Raw genomic sequence first — 19,524 nt, forward strand, 5'->3', positions numbered from 1 at the left:
CTATGCAAGAAGCAAGTAACATTAGAAAGTTGAGCACAAACACTCAGTTTTATGCTAATTAGATATCAGTCTGCGCGAATGTTCATCAAGAACAAACCAGAAACAAAAATCTGAATAAATAAATGAACAGACAACAGGATTACAGGGGAGAAGAGACTATCAGGTTTCATCTTTTTATACCCAAAAAAATAATCAAAAAACTGTATCCTACAATATATTTTGTTTTTCCCTCATTGTGATCTTCTTCTAGAGTGTTGAGAAACTGCATACCCTTCAAACAAATCCAAAACAGCATTTTCAAGATCTTCAACCGTGTACTTGATATAATTATCCGATATATGATTCCCGTATCTCCCAATAAACGAACGATAAGCAGGGACCAGTTTCTCCAATATCGAGATCCTTAACTCCTCACGAAGTTGCTCATCGGGGACTAACCATAACGCTTGTGTCCTATGCACTTCATCAAATATGGCATTGAACGATTTGAATCGCTCTCTTAACGCACTCTTTGAAACACCAGACGAAAAACTTCCGGTTGAATGTAACCCTTGATCTCGCAGACAATGTAATACCCCAATCCACGTCGCTCGTTGGTGATTCGTGGCTGCCTGTCTAAAGATCCTGGTTAGGGTTCTTAAGTACTGGTCTCCGATTAATTCTCTTAATTCCATAGACCCTTTGATCTTTTGAACAATGTAATGAACATTATTCATAATGAACAAATGAGCTAATGAATTGTCTTTATAATGTTTCGATTTCCCCTCTAAATTAAACTGTAATATCGCGATTATCCAGATCAAATGCAGAGCTAAAGGCGATTGCCCTTCGTGATCACTAAAATCCATTTCCGGTGCCGTGGAATCACAATGTCTAGATCCGGTTGCCGGTTTCGAAACGATTAATTCACCTAATGTTAACTTGTAATCGGAAATCAAACTTATGTAATTCATTACATACCTTGTTAACGGATGAATCGTACCTCCAGGAACCGGAACCCTAGAAGGTTCTCGAAGGACCGCATTTTCAAACTCTGTTAACATTCCTCTAGCCGCTTCCGCTAATCGTGAAAGTATCTCCGGTGCCTGAATCCTAATCGATTCAGCCGGTTTCGAATCGAACACGTCATCAATATCAGGCAATAAATCAAGTAACGAGTCATGTAAATCCAGAATTTTAAACAGTTTCTCCGGAGACCTCCTGCTTATACTAATCGCCTCCGCAAAATTAAACAACTGAGTCGCCGGAGACTTAACGGTTTCCATGAAACAAACGTCATCCGCATTTGTCGTTCCGAGATCTTCAAAAATTTGCTTGCAAAGCTTCTTCTCACTAGGAAACAAAACTCTGATACAAACTTTTGCAGCTCGTATCCAACGCCCGATTTTAGCGTTCAACGCCTCCCATTCGAGGCGTTGAATATCACCTATGCTTAATTTTTCGACTCCGAGCTTTTTAAAGCTTCCGTCAACAACAGATTTCCGTACACTTCCGTACACCTGAACACACTCTCTGAAATAACCAGCTGCGATCATACGCTCCGCAATCGCGCGTAGATCTGATACACTTTCAGTAGGTATCAGATCTTGTTCGCGAATGCTATTCATAGATCTACAGCTCGCAAACGTGGCGCTGCGTTCGTTACGTTCTGTAAATGAAGCTGAAGTGATTCTAGATATCGATTCGGTTCGTTTTTCGGTATCGTGTTCGTGCTCCGGTGAATTACTCCGACAACTGCTAGTTCTCGGAGTGGTTCGCGGAGTTAAAACTGAGTCAGTGAGTGGATCGGTCTGAATCGGAGTCGAGTTCGTGATAAGAATATTACGAAATTCGTCTTCTAAACGAGCCATAGCGATCTGGATTGCGTTGTTGACTTTCGTTGACTGATTTTCAGATAAAGTAGTCGAGTCCATAGATCGTTGGATTTGATCTACAGCTTGTAAATAACGGTTGATTTCGTCTCGATCACCTTCGAATATCATTCGATATCTGGCGTCTTCTGACGCCGTTGAGTCCCACCGGAGGATGATTTGTTCGGCAGCTGAGCTGTCTGTCCCCGGCGGTTCCATAACGATAATGATGATAAAGTGAAGAAAAAGAGAAATTGTTAAGTTGTTTTTGTTTGGGTGAAATGGAAAGGTGATGAGGGGATTTGGATCTGTGAATGATGTTTTTGTGAGTTTGTGCAAAATTCGTAAAGGAGGATGGTGAGGACAGAAGTTATTAATGCATGAGACTTTAAAAAATGATTAAAAGACAAATGATTCTGGCATGATTAAATTCGAGGGAATTATATTATATTTAAATATAAATTAGAGATTAATGGGATTGTTAATGTAAACGTTACATTATTGGTGAAGTGGTGAAGTATAAAATAAAATAAGATAAATAAATAAATATAATGTACTTGAGTATATCATAACGTGAATAAAATAGTGGGGCACATCGATCAAAACTTATGTAAATACTTTTATACGTTAGGAATTACAATAGCTGTGTTTGTTTTTCGATTTGTAAGTCTTATTATTTTTTATGTTTGCATGTTAGCTAACGTTTATAATGTATTCTATTTGTTTTTCTTGAAATATAAGATAGGATAATTGGATGACTCCTACTACAATTTCAGAACAATTCGAATATGTGATTGAATGTGTAAATGGCATACCGCATATATTTATTTACAATAATTTCATGAAGAAGATAGTGCAATGGATTTTACTAGTTATTTAACAAAAAGTATTCAAATTGTGTTGTTTTTTATTAGTTTAGTTTTTGACCATTAAATTAAGTTGGTTTGGTCTTTTAATGGAATATTGTATTTTTGTTACGTTAAGGTTATTAACGAAAACATATTTTAATTTAAAACATATAATTTATGTACAATGAAAAACTTCTCGTCCGCAGCATAACGCAGATCAACGTTATGCTTGTTGTTTTCAATACTCTCCAACATGACTTGCCATAGTCACTAGTTGGTCCTTTCAAAATTTTAAATCATGTTAAATTGTATATATATTTGTGCACATATTTAAAAATGTCTGATTTATATATATATGATCATTATAGATGAAAATTTTTGTATATCTAACATTTGATTGTTTAAAAATAATAATAGATAAATTACTATAGACAAAACTCTGAGTACACATGTTTATCGGGTAAAGTTATTTTATAGTGAAGAAAGGAGAAGAGGGTAAGTCATGTGAAAAGGAAGGTAATCGTTACACATCAATTTATGATTTACGTACACTTAATTATCTATTTTATCTTTAGTTATACTTACAATAATAATATAAGTTCAACTTACTAAATTAATAATATAAGTTCAACTTTATAGATTAATCTAGGAACATAACTGTAAGTTTATGAGACAAAAATGTACATTAATCAAAAAGTGGTGTGTGGGGATCACCTCCCATGTGAAAAAAAATGAAAAATAGTGGAGTTGAAGAGTAAGATCCTGAGGGTATTCCGCCTTAAAACCCGATAATTCACATGTAAAGTTGTAGTACGTTACAACTAAGCATTCTTATCCATCGTAAGCACGTCAAAGCTACATTTTCATGTAAAGAAAATAAACCTTGAAATATAAACGTCTGTATTAAATGGATTTGTTCGGCGAAATTAGCTTGTAGTTGTTAGCTAATAGCTGTTAGTTGGTAGCATGTAACTGGTAGCTGATAGCTGTTAGCTTTTTATATGTATCTAGTTGTTTAGCAAAGTAGCTGAAACTGTTAAAATAAATAGTAAAATAACAAAAAGTTTGACGCTAAAAGCTAAACGCTATTTCTAGTAGCTTTTATCTTTTAGCTTTTTCACACCCTTATAAAACTTTAAGCTCTTGCAACCAAACAGAACTTTTTATTTAATACGAGTTTTTCATAAAAGCTAAAAGCTCCAAAAAATTTGTTGCCAAACATGATCCCAAACATGGTCCTAATGTTATGCATAGACGACCATTACACAACTATTTTTTTTTTTTTTGAAAGGCAAGCTTGCATCAGTCCGGACCGAAGCCTAGTCATCATTTGCACACACACACACGCGCTTTCGGGCAGGAAACCCGAACCACACTCTGAGGATCCGACCCTTAAACCATCCCGAGGGGCAGGCGGGCCGGACCTTAGTCCCGGAGCGGGCCGGTAAAACCTTCCCTTTGAGCCACCTTCAAGGAATATATTTCAATTCCTAGAGCGGGTGACGAGGTTCGAACCCGAGACCTCTAGCCCTGCGAGTACACAAGTGTAACCGCGGTACCGCTGGACCGAAGATCCGTTATTAAAACCAAAAAAACCGGTCATAAAGAAAACATTTATAATGAGACGAATAATAATATTAACTTAGAGTGTGTTTGACGGTAAATTTATAATAGCTTATGAAAAGTTAAGTAATTTTTTTCTTTATGAGAGCTACTAGCATTGTTTGATAGGAACTTATAAAATTTTTTTATTAAAAACATAAATTTTGAAAAATAAGCTACTTGAAGTAGCTTATAAATGTATTTAAGTGACAATCTTATGAGTTATGATAATAGTTTATAAGAGATTAAACTTTGCAGATATACGATCTGACTTTTAGCTATAAACTTCATTTTTAGTGATCTGTTAGTTTCATTCATATACATCTGTTACTTCTAAAAAAAATGCATATACACCTTTAATAGTAAATTTGTGGGTAAATGGCCCAAAAAGGCAACATAAGTTACCAAATTTGACAATCAAGGTAACCCCCAATTTGCACAAGCCCGAAAAGAATTGCAATTTAATTTTTGCGCAAGAAAAGGATTACGTGTCTAAAAATTTTAAAATTGAGATAATATCAAAATCTAAAATCGCGAATTACTTGAAATTGAGACTTGGAACAGATTCGTAGTGCTTCGAATTGCATTTGTTGTGAAGTAAGTTGATCCAAAACATCACGAAATACAACGGATCGAGATGAACAAGTCGTTTGAATAATTCGACTTGTTCATCTCGATTCGTTGTATTTCGTGATGTTTTGGATCAACTTGCTTCACAACAAATGCAATTCGAAGCACTACGAATCTCTTCCAAGTCTCAATTTGAAGTAATTCGTGATTTTAGATTTTGATATTACCTCAATTTTAAAATTTTTAAACACGTAATCCTTTTCTAGCGCAAAAATTAAATTGAAATCCTTTCGGGCTTACACGATTTGAGGGTTACCTTGATTGTCAAATTTGGTAACTTATGTTATCTTTTTGGGCCGTTTGCCCTAAATTTTAACTTTAATACTCCCTCCGTCCCAGATTAATTGTCCCCAGACAAAAAACACACAGTTTTAGGAAATCCCACTAACTTTATTTCTCCACCAATGAAATATCTTCTCTCTCCAGATCCACCAATGAAATATCTCCTTTCCTTTCTATTTATGGAAGTAGACAATTAATTTGGGACATCCCAAAATGAAATACTGGACAATAATTTAGGGACGGAGGGAGTAATACTTTAAAGGAGAAAGAAAATTCAATTAAGACCATAGATTAATGGGGTGTTTGTCCCCTAACTCTTCATATGTGTCACCACAAGCACCCCACAAATACTTGTAATGGGGCGTTTGTGGATAAATTAATGTGAGACGTTGATGTTCCAAAAACGCTAAGAAGAAGAGGAAGTGAGGTGAGTTGGCGGTCTGTGATTCGTTACAGTTATTTTTTCTCTTCAATTTTTAATTATTTACACTTCAAATAACAATTAAATATTAGTACATCACCTGAAATTTTCAACAACCCTCCTTACAAACGCCCTTCATTACAACTCTTTCATTCCCCATCATTATCATTTTAACGTCATAATCCAAAAAGTATTCCTCATTCACTCTTCACGTCACAATTATCATTATCCATTACTTATTAGATGATGATGTTTTTTTCAAAAAAAAAAAAAATACGAACTTATATTTGTGGTCCCAATTGGCCAAATGCAATGAAAAATGAAAAAGATAGATTGGTTTTATAGGGGGGTGATGATGAATGTATTAGTTGTCAAATTAAATTAAATTAATAATTAATATGTTGCAGTTTGATTCTGCTCTACTCCGTCTCCTCCACGAGGAATTGGGACACCATCTCTCTGAATCCGCTGTGCACGTGTGATGTACAGCTGCCTTTTGCAATATCCTATTCATTATCTTTTCATTTTATTTATTAAATTATTAATATTATTTATTATTTATTTACTATTAGTATTATTAATTTTAATTTAGTTATTAACATTATTATATTATATGTATTCAATCCTGAACGATAATCATTCATCACTTTTCACCAATATGCACAAAAATAAAATCATTTTATCCTCATATATATTTATAGCGTTTGTAATTTACTCCCTAACGCTGAACTTGTAAAAGTGGTAACTTGCAATTTAATTGGGAAGTTGATGAATATTCTATTTTTGATAGTGTACCTCACCTTTGGTCCGTACACATTAGCTTTGACATTATCACAGTTGCTTTGTACGAATATATTACACGAAGGAAATTATTAAGTACTAATAACGAGGTCCATGAAATACTCTGCATAGAGCAAGAACATTGGTTTTGAAGCTGTGTAGCCTCGATCAATTACAAGTCAAGCTAGCCAAACTGTTTCTAGCTCGGTTTCATGCTTTTACAACAAAGGAAATGAACAACATCACTTTCCTCTGCAGAAGTATATTTTAAGAAATGTCAACTAGTATTCCAAATACATTGGGAATGAGCGGACGACATAGAAAACTGGTCCAACCCGCCTACAAATAGAATGGAATGTAGGGCATGATCCACATTGAATATTCACTCTCAATTCAACAACACATGTTGTATCAATTCCCTCGGTGGCGTAAAGCAATCCTTTGATTGCTATCTTCGGGCAATCGCCAACGAAGAAACCAAAACCTCAATCACCCCAATCTTATACTTTTGTGACTTGGATATGCATATATCATCATCTTAGCATTAAAGGATCGTCGGTTATTGTGCAAACAATTTTCAAAAGACATATAATAATATAATACTGCATCTCTTTAAAAAAAAATACCGTCATAACGGCTACCGCCTCTCCCTCCTAAATCTGGCCGCCACCACCATCGATTACATCGCCGATGACCAGATATCTTTATCGAGTACTTCCATCATAAGTACGCGGTTAGTAGGTAACATATGCTGAAATTTGTACGACCATGTTTGGAAAGTCGATAACAATTTATTGGTGGTGGTAGGGCCTCATGGTTTGTGAGAAATACAATATCATCAAAAATTGTTTGGGGTTGTTTGGATTTTGAATAAAGAGGTAGAAGAGGTTGGGAGTCATCTGGGTTTTGAAGAAAGAGATAGGAAGAGAGATTTTTAGGAGTATAGATGTAGAGAGAAATGTCTGTATAAAACTCAGACCGATAAAAATATCTTATAGTGTAAAAAGACGGAAATATCCTTTAACATTAAAATATTACTGTGCATAGTAAATCTCTAATATATATATATATATATATATATATATATATATATATATATATATATATATATATATATATATTCAAAAGTTCAAACGAGAACTATAAAAAAGGCGAGAACTGCGAGAACAATTGATTTATAAAGATTTTCACATATAACTAGATTGAATCACACATAAACCTTGATGAAGAGTATGAATGAACATAAAAGAGTTGAAAAACACTTATATTTTACCTATATAATTAAATATATAGTTTCTCGTTCACATGTGCATATTTGTTTCCGAACATGTGAACAGTTTCATATAATTAACAATTTCACATGTAATTTGAGCTAATGAACATATGTTTGTTAATGATATATGCATTAATTGATATTTGCATGTAATTTGTTGCATTTAAACGCATAAAAACTATTAAATTAAATAGTTCTCGCAGTTCTCACCTTTTTAGTGGTTCTCGTTTGAACATTGTAAGACCCGAAAAAATTATTGTACAGCAGTGTAAATAGGGTACATGAAGTGTGGGAGATGTGATGACCCGGAAATTTCTGACCAAATTTAAACTTAATCTTTGTATGATTAACATTTCCGATACGATAAGCAAAGTCTGTAAAACTGAATCTCAAAATTTTTGAACTACTTTCATATATTCAAATACCTTTCGGTTGTTCTTGACGATTTGCGAACAATTATATGTATATAGATACATATATATATACTATAACTTGAAAACGTAACAATGTATTAATTGTTTGATACCGTACATTAAACTTATTGGTTTAAATATTTATTTGAATATATATGATAAGTTGGAATATTAATTGTATGAATAACTTGCGACGTATATTTAAAACGTGTTTATGAATGTTGAAAATATATATTAACTTGGTTATAAAATGATTTGTTATTATATATATATATATATATATATATATATATATATATATATATATATATATATATATATATATATATATATATATATATATATATATATATATATATATATATATATATATATATTAACAAATAGCGAGACAATGATTTATAGAAGTAAATGACCAAAACACTCGAAAGTTTAAATACACTTTTAATGATATAGTTTATTGATAATTTAAGTTTATATTTTGACAAAGGTACGAGTCACAAAACGTAAATTGCGAGTTTTCTAAGCGTACGAAAATGCGTTCGAGAAACCGAAACCGGGACATAAGTCGAGTGACAACGTACGAGTCATCGGAACGAAAATTACAAGTCAACTATGCACATAAATTTAATATAATATATAATTAATTATTTAAATTATATATATTATATATATTATATTTAATTATGTCGACAAACAAGAAAACAAAAAATATGTGAGCTGGATCTGACGGCCATGCGATCGCATGAGAAATAGGCATAAAACCCATGCGATCGTATGAGCATCAGAATCAGGAATTATGGCTATAAATACCAGGTTTCTGCTCGAGTTTTTTTACAATTATATTACTCCCTAAGTATTTATTTATTATAATTATAATTATTATTATTATTATAATTATTATTATTATTATTATTATTATTATTATTATTATTATTATTATTATTATTATTATTATTATTATTATTATTATTATTATTATTATTATATTATTATTATTAAGATTATTATTATTATTAATCTTAAATCTTAATATTTTTAGTAATATGATACATAAAATATTACGACGAGGTCATGAGCGTGTCACTTTCAAAACAAGCTTCAAACGGGATAGAACTAAGAAAATTATGGGTTATAGCTATGGAGGTTATGGGTATTGTTCATGGGTATTGTTCGCAAGTCAAACCTAGTATTTATCATCTCTGTTGCGTCTACGTACTTTCCTGCAATATTGAATCTCAATATTGATACGTGAGCATTCATATCTTATCTTTTATATATTAATAGTGTATACATGTCTAGTGCTCGAGTATATATTTATACATGCTTGTATGCTAAATTTCGTCGTTAAACAGTTTATAATGAATCACGAATTAAATACATATATTACTGGTAAAAGGTATATGATATACATGTTTTCGGAAAGCTGACGAAAAATCAATAACTTTTCATTTAGAAATCGCGTAATTTCGATGAACGAATCAAAAGATATGGTCAACTGAATTATAATTGACGTTAATTGGAATTGCTTTTGAATCTGCAATTAATATTTAAACAACCTGTTTATGAGATTGATAAAATACTACTAGCCAAGTAAATGAATCCTTATATAAGGCACGTCTCGTTTTGTTGAACAATTGTCAAAATTGACTTTTTGAAATGACTTTTGATACCTTTTGTATGTCGATCTCGAGCATTGGGATTGTGATACACTATAACCCAACCTAGTTTATTAGACATGTATTGACCAACATATGTTCTCTAGGTTGAGATCTACGGTTAATCTTGCATTCCGAGTTACTGTCACTTTTTGATGAATGACCTTATGTGCTGCTAAGGTGAGTTTCATTTGCTCCCTTTTTAATTGCTTTTGCAATCTATATTTTTGGGCTGAGAATACATGCAATTTATTTTAAACGCAATGGATACAAGTACATACTAAATTCTACACTGAGTTTGAACCAAAAATCCCTTAGCTTTGGTAACTAGTAACTGCCAGTTATAAGAACTGGTGGGCGCGAGTAGTAGTATATGGATCCATAGGGCTTGATATCCCCATCCGAGCTAGAGCGCCAGCCTTTTAACGGACGTATGCTATTTGAGAAGCGTACACGTTGGTTTGCGTGTATTATTAAGATGATTATACAAAGGGTATAAAATATATATACGTTAAGTTTAGTTACCAGGGTGCTCAATTTCGTAGAATATTTTGATAAACGTTTCTGGATGAAACAACTGAAAACTTGTGATTCACCTTTATATACAGATTATGCGCAACATTAAAACTATGAACTCACCAACCTTTGTGTTGACACTTTTAAGAATGTTTATTCTCAGGTTTCTAGAAGTCTTCCGCTGTTTGCTTATATGTGATACAAGCTATGTGCATGGAGTCATACATGCTATATTCAAGAAAACTTTGCATTCACAAAATCATCACCATGTATCTTATTTTGAATTCATTGTCAACGGATGTATTATGGTAAACTATTATTTATGGTGATTGTCTATATGTAGAAATCATCAAACGTTGAAAACCTTAGAAATTGATATTCATTTATTGTGTACCTTTTGAAAAGAATGCAATGTTTACAAAACGTATCATATAGAGGTCAAATACCTCGCAATGAAATCAATGAATGACGTGTTCGTCCATATGGATTTGGAGCGATCGTCACAGTTGGTATCAGAGCGTTGGTCCTAGTGAATCAGGTCTTGCATGAGTGTGTCTAACTGATAGTTGTTAGGATGCATCAGTAAGTCTGGACTTCGACCGTGTCTGCATGTTAAAAGTTTTGCTTATCATTTCTTGTCAGAAATTACATGCTTATCATTCTTAAGTCTAGACACGTTTTCCTGCATTTATTGCATAAATAGTGTATAGACAAAAATTCATATCTTAGAGTATCTGTTACTGTAAACTTTTCCTGACATCTTCCGAAAATTTCTCCGTGATTTATGGAATTTGGTATTATATATACATATGTAAATTATGTATTGAAGAATACCAAACTAAATTCTATAATCTAATTCATATCAAAAATCATCTCCCTAATTATACAAGATGGATCCCGTATCTAGTTCAAATTCCTTAAACTCTGACAGCTATTCTGATATGGATATTCACCTGAATTCCGAAGACAGTGTAACCGAAATGGATCAACCAACTAGCCATCATCTATTCTGGATGAATTGGGGATGGGTTCGTAGCCTACTTAATTATTGGAGACAAGAAGAAGGCGATCTCTTCCATCCACCACATTGCCCTCTTGGCAAAGAACCTGAAGCACTTACCGGCGAACCTGTTCGAGACACCATTTTCTCTCTCATTTCCAGAGTATCTCATCACGATAATATACTATCTCACATTCTAAATCTTATTCGTCCACTCGTCCAAACCAACAATCATCCCGGTGTAATAGAAGAAGTCAACGAGATTCGCGCTCGGGTAGTGACTTTAGAGAATATGGTGCAAGGGTTACAAGCACCAGCAGCATCACCGGCATCAACAGTACCACCATCATCAATACCAACAGTATCATTACCACCACCAACAACAACATCCACATCCCACACCTCAACATCACAATCTGTACCTCGAACATCAACGTCATACGCACCATAGATACCAAGGAATATCAACAACAACAAACGATGAAGTATTGATTCATAACTTCATCAAAGAAATATTCTGCAGGGAATATGTAGTTTCTAAAAGTTTTAGAGATTATATATTCTAGTCTTAGTCAAAAAACAGATGAGATTAATATTATGTTAACTCATTAAATCCATGATTACATCTAAGGAAACTATATATATAGGTATATTTTCATAAAGATTGTAATTAAGAAAATTATTTTGTACAAACTGTTAATGGTGAGAATATTTTAACGGGTAGGCAATACCCGAGGAATATGTAAATTCACAATTAATATGTTACATTCTTCGATTCTGATTCAACAAATCATCAACTATACTCACTACTTTCACAACAATATATATTCTTTTATAAAAATCAAAGCAACCATCCTCATCCAAATTTGATTACATATTTTGATTTTGACAAATCAAAATCCAAGTCAAGATTTAACAAAAGACATCATTCTTATATTTCTACATCTTTCGAAGCTATACTTTGACTTCAAAACTGTGCTAGAACATCATAGAACCCAGAAAAGTATTTGTATCATTCAAATTCCTAGAACATCATATGAATATTAACGATTACAATCTATGTTCAAATCCCTCGAAATTCCTGAAGACACTTCAAATAATGAATCATCGAGATGATGATCCAACCACATGTTACCGCTGTCTTGTACTTGAAAAACCCTCGAAATCAAACTCATAGTTTAACACGTATCCGTGTCAGACCCTTTGGCATTTATTAGCTAAAATAACTTTTCAATCCCTTTTCAAAATAGACAGTTTTGTCACCACTCCAGCAAATCACCTTCAATTGTTCATTCGAATAAGTCTTATTATAACGATTACCCCTTCATCATTGTTACCAGGGAACCTTTCATATTCCACCACATTAGCAGTAAACTTATCAACAACTTCATTGATCATTAAGCCTCTCCGAAAAATCACGATAATTATTCATTGAAACTCTATCAAGTACCCATATACAACTTGTAACAACAATTGTCATACCAACTACTAGGAATTAGCAAATCAGTATTTTTGAATTTCGTAGCAATTTTTCGCCAACAGTTATATATATACATATAACGTTTACCTTCAAGACTTACAGACTTCGAATGTGAAGTTTCTGAAAAACACCTTAAACCGCGAACTAGTTCTCGAAATCTTGAAAAATGCTGATAAAGCAGCAAAAACTGTAAACGACCTTAACAGTAAAAAGTTTGATGATAAAGGATAGTGTGCTGGCAAAGCTCAGAAAAAGAGAAAGTTTGGAACTGAAAAACGGATTGAGCAAAGTATGAAGGAGGCTGTGGATAAATTACAAGGACGAAACCTGCCTTCAAAGAATCCAAATGATTCAGTATCTGCTGAAGCCATTAACGAATACCTTGCTTCCGAATCTAAACCCTTGCGGACAATATTCTTCATCATCCTCTGATATTAGAAATTCTAAGATATCATCGTATCTTTCATTATAAATATCCTCCGTATTTCTGGAGATAATTCCATAATCATTCTTATCGAAAATCAATTTTCTCCTTATGATATCTGTGTTACATCATAAAAGAAACTATTTTAGTTTCTAAATTCTGAAACCTTCGAGTTTAAAATATGAATATTTTTGAAGTGGTGTTGGGAGCTGAAGCATGAGTTAGTATAATATAATGACACTTGATCAACGTGATTATTTTACAGTAAGTCATGCTGAGTTTCTAATGGAACGTGATAAAGGTTCACAGATCATACCCTCATTATAATCCATGTTACATAACTCTTTCATTCTATTTAACCTCTAAACTATCAAGAAAATATTTTCTTAATGATTCGGTCTTTTTCGAGGTATTCTGGTAATTTGACAAGTCAGATTGTGCTATTACCGTTTCTTTTTTAGAACATTAATTATGTTCATTCCGAAATTCATACCTACGAATTTTGGACCATTATTCGCTTGATTTAAAGTCGGGAAGATAAAACAAAAGCATGAAGCTTCAAAATATCAATGGGAGTATATATAAATCAGAGTATTAACTGGGGATGACAATAATTATAGAAGACAGAAGCAGGAACTTTGAAATATAAGGGAAGATATAAAACTCAACAACCACCCAGAAATTACAAACCGTGTATATCAATGCATATTGCAATATAAATATACGGGAGAATGAAAAACACTATAACCCCAAGGTAATGGTAGAAGAAAATAACTTCATCCGGTGGTAGATGAAAAAGAAGAATGACAGATATGAAAGTTAGGAGTATATCAAGAATCAGAACTGGATGAAGCATTTTTCACAATATTTTGAAAATAGGAAATGAGGAAGAAGATGTAAGAGTGATGAAAATAATGAAACGGAAGAGGTCAATTTATAGCGAAATATTAAACATGGCAATTGAGGCAAATTACGCATTTAATCAAAAGAAATCTTAGTTTCCTAAAATTCCGAAGAATCAAATCTTATTTAGATTATGAAGATTTTCTATTCCTTAAATTACAGAAATCAATCGTTAATATGTCAAGAGTTAAGACGAATCTCTATTCTTCATTTCACTCTTTTACGATAACTTCTCTCATACGCTTCGAATAATCGGATTGTTTTATCCATATTATTCAACGGTGATAAAACTCTATTTATCAACACATATACGTCATGAAAATATTTTTATTGTTAGTCATGACGACCTCACTCAAATTTCGGGACGAAATTTCTTTAACGGGTAGGTACTGTGATGACCCGGAAATTTTTGACCAAATTTAAACTTAATCTTTGTATGATTAACATTTCCGATACGATAAGCAAAGTCTGTAAAACTGAATCTCAAAATTTTTGAACTACTTTCATATATTCAAATACCTTTCGATTGTTCTTGACGATTTGCGAACAATTATATGTATATAGATACATATATATATATATATATATATATATATATATATATATATATATATATATATATATATATACTATAACTTGAAAACGTAACAATGTATTAATTGTTTGATACCGTACATTAAACTTATTGGTTTAAATATTTATTTGAATATATATGATAAGTTGGAATATTAATTGTATGAATAACTTGCGACGTATATTTAAAACGTGTTTATGAATGTTGAAAATATATATTAACTTGGTCATAAAACGATTTGTTATTATATATATATATATTAACAAATAGCGAGACAATGATTTATAGAAGTAAATGACCAAAACACTCGAAAGTTTAAGATACACTTTTAATGATATAGTTTATTGATAATTTAAGTTTATACTTTGACAAAGGTACGAGTCACAAAACGTAAATTGCGAGTTTTCTAAGCGTACGAAAATGCGTTCGAGAAACCGGAACCGGGACATAAGTCGAGTGACAACGTACGAGTCATCAGAACGAAAATTACAAGTCAACTATACACATAAATTTAATATAATATATAATTAATTATTTAAATTATATATATTATATATATTATATTTAATTATGTCGACAAACAAGAAAACAAAAAATATGTGAGCTGGATCTGACGGCCATGCGATCGCATGAGAAATAGGCATAAAACCCATGCGATCGCATGGGCATCAGAATCAGGAATTATGGCTATAAATACCAGGTTTCTGCTCGAGTTTTTTTACAAATATATTACTCCCTAAGTATTTATTTATTATAATTATTATTATTATTATTATTATTATTATTATTATTATTATTATATTATTAAGATTATTATTATTATTAATCTTAATATTTTTAGTAATATGATACATAAAATATTACGACGAGGTCATGAGCGTGTCACTTTCAAAACAAGCTTCAAACGGGATAGAACTAAGGAAATTATGGGTTATAGCTATGGAGGTTATGGGTAATGTTCATGGGTATTGTTCGCAAGTCAAACCTAGCATTTATCAGCTCTGTTGCGTCTACGTACTTTCCTGCAATATTGAATCTCAATATTGATACGTGAGCATTCATATCTTATCTTTTATATATTAATAGTGTATACATGTCTAGTGCTCGAGTATATATTTATACATGCTTGTATGCTAAATTTCGTCATTAAACAGTTTATAATGAATCACAAATTAAATACATATATTACTGGTAAAAGGTATATGATATACATGTTTTCGGAAAGCTGGCGAAAAATCAATAACTTTTCATTTAGAAATCGCGTAATTTCGATGAACGAATCAAAAGATATGGTCAACTGAATTATAATTAACATTAATTGGAATTGCTTTTGAATCTGCAATTAATATTTAAACAACCTGTTTATGAGATTGATAAAATACTACTAGCCAATTAAATGAATCCTTATATAAGGCACGTCTCGTTTTGTTGAACAATTGTCAAAATTGACTTTTTGAAATGACTTTTGATACCTTTTGTATGTCAATCTCGAGCATTAGGATTGTGATACACTATAACCCAACCTAGTTTATTAGACATGTATTTACCAACATATGTTCTCTAGGTTAAGATCTACGGTTAATCTTGCATTCCGAGTTACGGTCACTTTTTGATGAATGACCTTATGTGCTGCTAAGGTGAGTTTCATTTGCTCCCTTTTTAATTGCTTTTGCAATCTATATTTTTGGGCTGAGAATACATGCAATTTATTTTAAACGTAATGGATACAAGTACATACTAAATTCTACACTGAGTTTGAACCGAAAATCCCTTAGCTTTGGTAACTAGTAACTGCCAGTTATAAGAACTGGTGGGCGCGAGTAGTAGTATATGGATCCATAGGGCTTGATATCCCCGTCCGAGCTAGAGCGCTAGCCTTTTAACGGACGTATGCTATTTGAGAAGCGTACACGTTGGTTTGCGTGTATTATTAAGATGATTATACAAAGGGTATAAAATATATATACGTTAAGTTTAGTTACCAGGGTGCTCAATTTCGTAGAATATTTTGATAAACGTTTCTGGATGAAACAACTGAAAACTTGTGATTCACCTTTATATACAGATTATGCGCAACATTAAAACTATGAACTCACCAACCTTTGTGTTGACACTTTTAAGAATGTTTATTCTCAGGTTTCTAGAAGTCTTCCGCTGTTTGCTTATATGTGATACAAGCTATGTGCATGGAGTCATACATGCTATATTCAAGAAAACTTTGCATTCACAAAATCATCACCGTGTATCTTATTTTGAATTCATTGTCAACGGATGTATTATGGTAAACTATTATTTATGGTGATTGTCTATATGTAGAAATCATCAAACGTTGAAAACCTTAGAAATTGATATTCATTTATTGTGTACCTTTTGAAAAGAATGCAATGTTTACAAAACGTATCATATAGAGGTCAAATACCTCGCAATGAAATCAATGAATGACGTGTTCGTCCATATGGATTTGGAGCGATCGTCACAGGTGACCTTGTGTATTTAAACAGAGGTCAGAGACTGATCTGAGCTTGGTGCGCTCAGCGCACACATATGGGTGCGCGTGGTGCACTGTTCACTGTAGCCGGATTCTGTTCCTTTTAATCAGATATTTTGAAGGGCTTTTTGGTAATTTCACTTGTGGACGAGTTTAAGGCCAGTAGATCAGATCTTGGGGTGTCATTCACTCCAATTCCAACAACCTTATCATATCCACTTCAATTTTAGAAAGAGAGTGAGATTCTTGTGTGAGAAAGCTCAAGCAAAGAAAGAAGGAGCTAGTTTTGAGTCTTAGCTCGAGTTATAAAGTTGTTCATCTCCTCTCTAGCTACGTTTTGGTTGTTGTGGTATGTTCTAACTTTGTTTTCCTTACTTTGATTTATGTATGGGTTAGGGTTTGGGTATGAAGAACATAAAACCTATATTTGGTGATTTTGGGTGTTCTTGGGTAAGATCGAGTCATGAGGACTCAAAAATGACTAACCTAGGGTTTTAAAGTGTGAATTGGTGATTTCGAGGTAGTTAGTGTTGTTGGACCTTAAGCACTAGCCTTTAGTGGTTAATGATGGTCTTGACCTTAAATGGACGGTTTTGGTGAAAATGGGGCATTTAATGCATTTAAGTCATTAAATGCACATGAGTGAATGGTTGGTGTTTAGTCCAACTAGTTTGTATGTTGATTGAGTACTTATTGTATTAGGTACTTTGCCTTGAAGCTTGCGGAAGTATAAAACATTCACCGAGGGCGTTAAGGTGAGTGGAATGATTATATGCGTGAGTATATAATGTATTTATTTGTATGCTATGATATGAACCAAAGAGCCGGTAGTGCCATAGTATGTGCGATTGTGCTATGATGTGAACCAAAGAGCCGGTAGCGTCATAGTACGTGTGTTGTAGTGTGAACCAAAGAGCCGGTAGCACTACGACACGAGTTGTTAGAGTGTGAACCAAAGAGCTGGTAGCACTTTAACGCGAGTATGACTCGGGTTGTGATGTGAACCAAAGAGCCGGTAGCATCATAACCGATGCGTATGGTGTGAACCAAAGAGCCGGTAGCACCATGACGCGAGAATGGTTAACCATGGTTGTGTATTGTATTGTATTGTATTGTATTGTATTGTATTGTATTGTAGTATATTGTATTATGTCGATTATATGTTATTGATTACGCTAGTTGCGGGTTGTTGGAGATTATTAGCTTCGTACTTGAGATAGTATGCTAATTGTATTGCTAGCGTGTATGCGGTATGTGTGTAAGTGATTGCAAGTAGGTATATTATATATATATATATATGGGTATAATTATTGCATTCACTAAGCTTTGCTTACCCTCTCATTGTTAATCTTTTTATAGGCTCTGGCGGAGACAAGGGTAAGGGCATTCGTACGGATTAGAGATCCCGCTTGTTTGTTAGGGGACGCTTTTGGATGTTATAGCTTTTGGAGTTCGACCGAGATTTGGGTAGTTTAACCCCCAAACACCATGCTCATAGTGTCGTTTGGAATTTAAACGAGTGTGGTCGAAACTCATATTTTTGTACAAAACTCGTATTACGGCATATGTGGGCCCGGTTTTGTAAAACTTAGCTAACATAGATCTTGCTGCTTCAATGAGAGTTCTGTTTCTTCTTTCTGCAACACCATTCTGTTGAGGTGTTCTCACAGCAGAAAAGTTCTGTGAAATACCTTTGTCAGCACAAAATTCTTATATTGTAGCATTTCTGAATTCTGTACCATGATCACTTCGTAGCTGTTTCACCAGTTGCCCATTCAAAAGCTGCATTCTTTTGATAAAATTGATAATTTCATCAGCAACTTCACTCTTTTGCTTCAAAAAGAATACCCTGGTGTATCTAGAATATTCATCAACAATAACCAGTGTATACTTCTTCCCACTACAGCTGGCCACATTAACAGGACCAAAAAGATCCATATGAAGTAAATGAAATGGTTTCTCAACAGATGAGATTTGCTTTGATTTGAATGAGGCATTGATGTGCGTAGAGGTGTATACGAAATAGTTATATATTTATTATGAAAAACTATTAAATACGATACAATTTTACACAAGTTATTTATTTATTTATAGAGTAGATATACCTAAACCTTGCTACAACACTTATACGCAGTGTACCTAATCGTACAGTAGTGTAGTTTTTAGTAAGTCCGGTTCGTTCCACAAGGAGCTAGCCAAGTTTAACACTATATTTTTAAAACTATATTTGTATATATATATATATATATATATATATATATATATATATATATATATATATATATATATATATATATATATATATATATATATATATAAGTAGTATTATTATTATAAAAGGGGATTTTTACCGTTTAATGACCGGTTTATCGATTTTAAAAC

At 32.9% G+C, this 19,524-nt stretch overlaps 1 protein-coding gene across 1 annotated transcript; it reads right to left on the reverse strand.

Moving 5' to 3' along the window:
* Positions 1 to 67: 67 nt before the first annotated feature.
* LOC139872384 (exocyst complex component EXO70A1-like) lies at positions 68 to 2,186 on the reverse strand. Its single transcript, XM_071860243.1, has one exon. The coding sequence runs from the start codon at positions 2,067 to 2,069 to the stop codon at positions 231 to 233; it is 1,839 nt and encodes a 612-aa protein (XP_071716344.1). The 5' UTR covers positions 2,070 to 2,186; the 3' UTR covers positions 68 to 230.
* Between the last annotated feature and the right edge of the window lie 17,338 nt (positions 2,187 to 19,524).

Source organism: Rutidosis leptorrhynchoides, chromosome 10, assembly GCF_046630445.1.
Source record: "Rutidosis leptorrhynchoides isolate AG116_Rl617_1_P2 chromosome 10, CSIRO_AGI_Rlap_v1, whole genome shotgun sequence".
NCBI classification, from domain to species: domain Eukaryota; kingdom Viridiplantae; phylum Streptophyta; class Magnoliopsida; order Asterales; family Asteraceae; genus Rutidosis; species Rutidosis leptorrhynchoides.

What these genes read in the sequence shown, in the direction of transcription:
- LOC139872384 (XM_071860243.1), bottom strand. Translation starts at nt 2,069, where the DNA reads ATGGAACCGCCGGGGACAGACAGCTCAGCTGCCGAACAAATCATCCTC.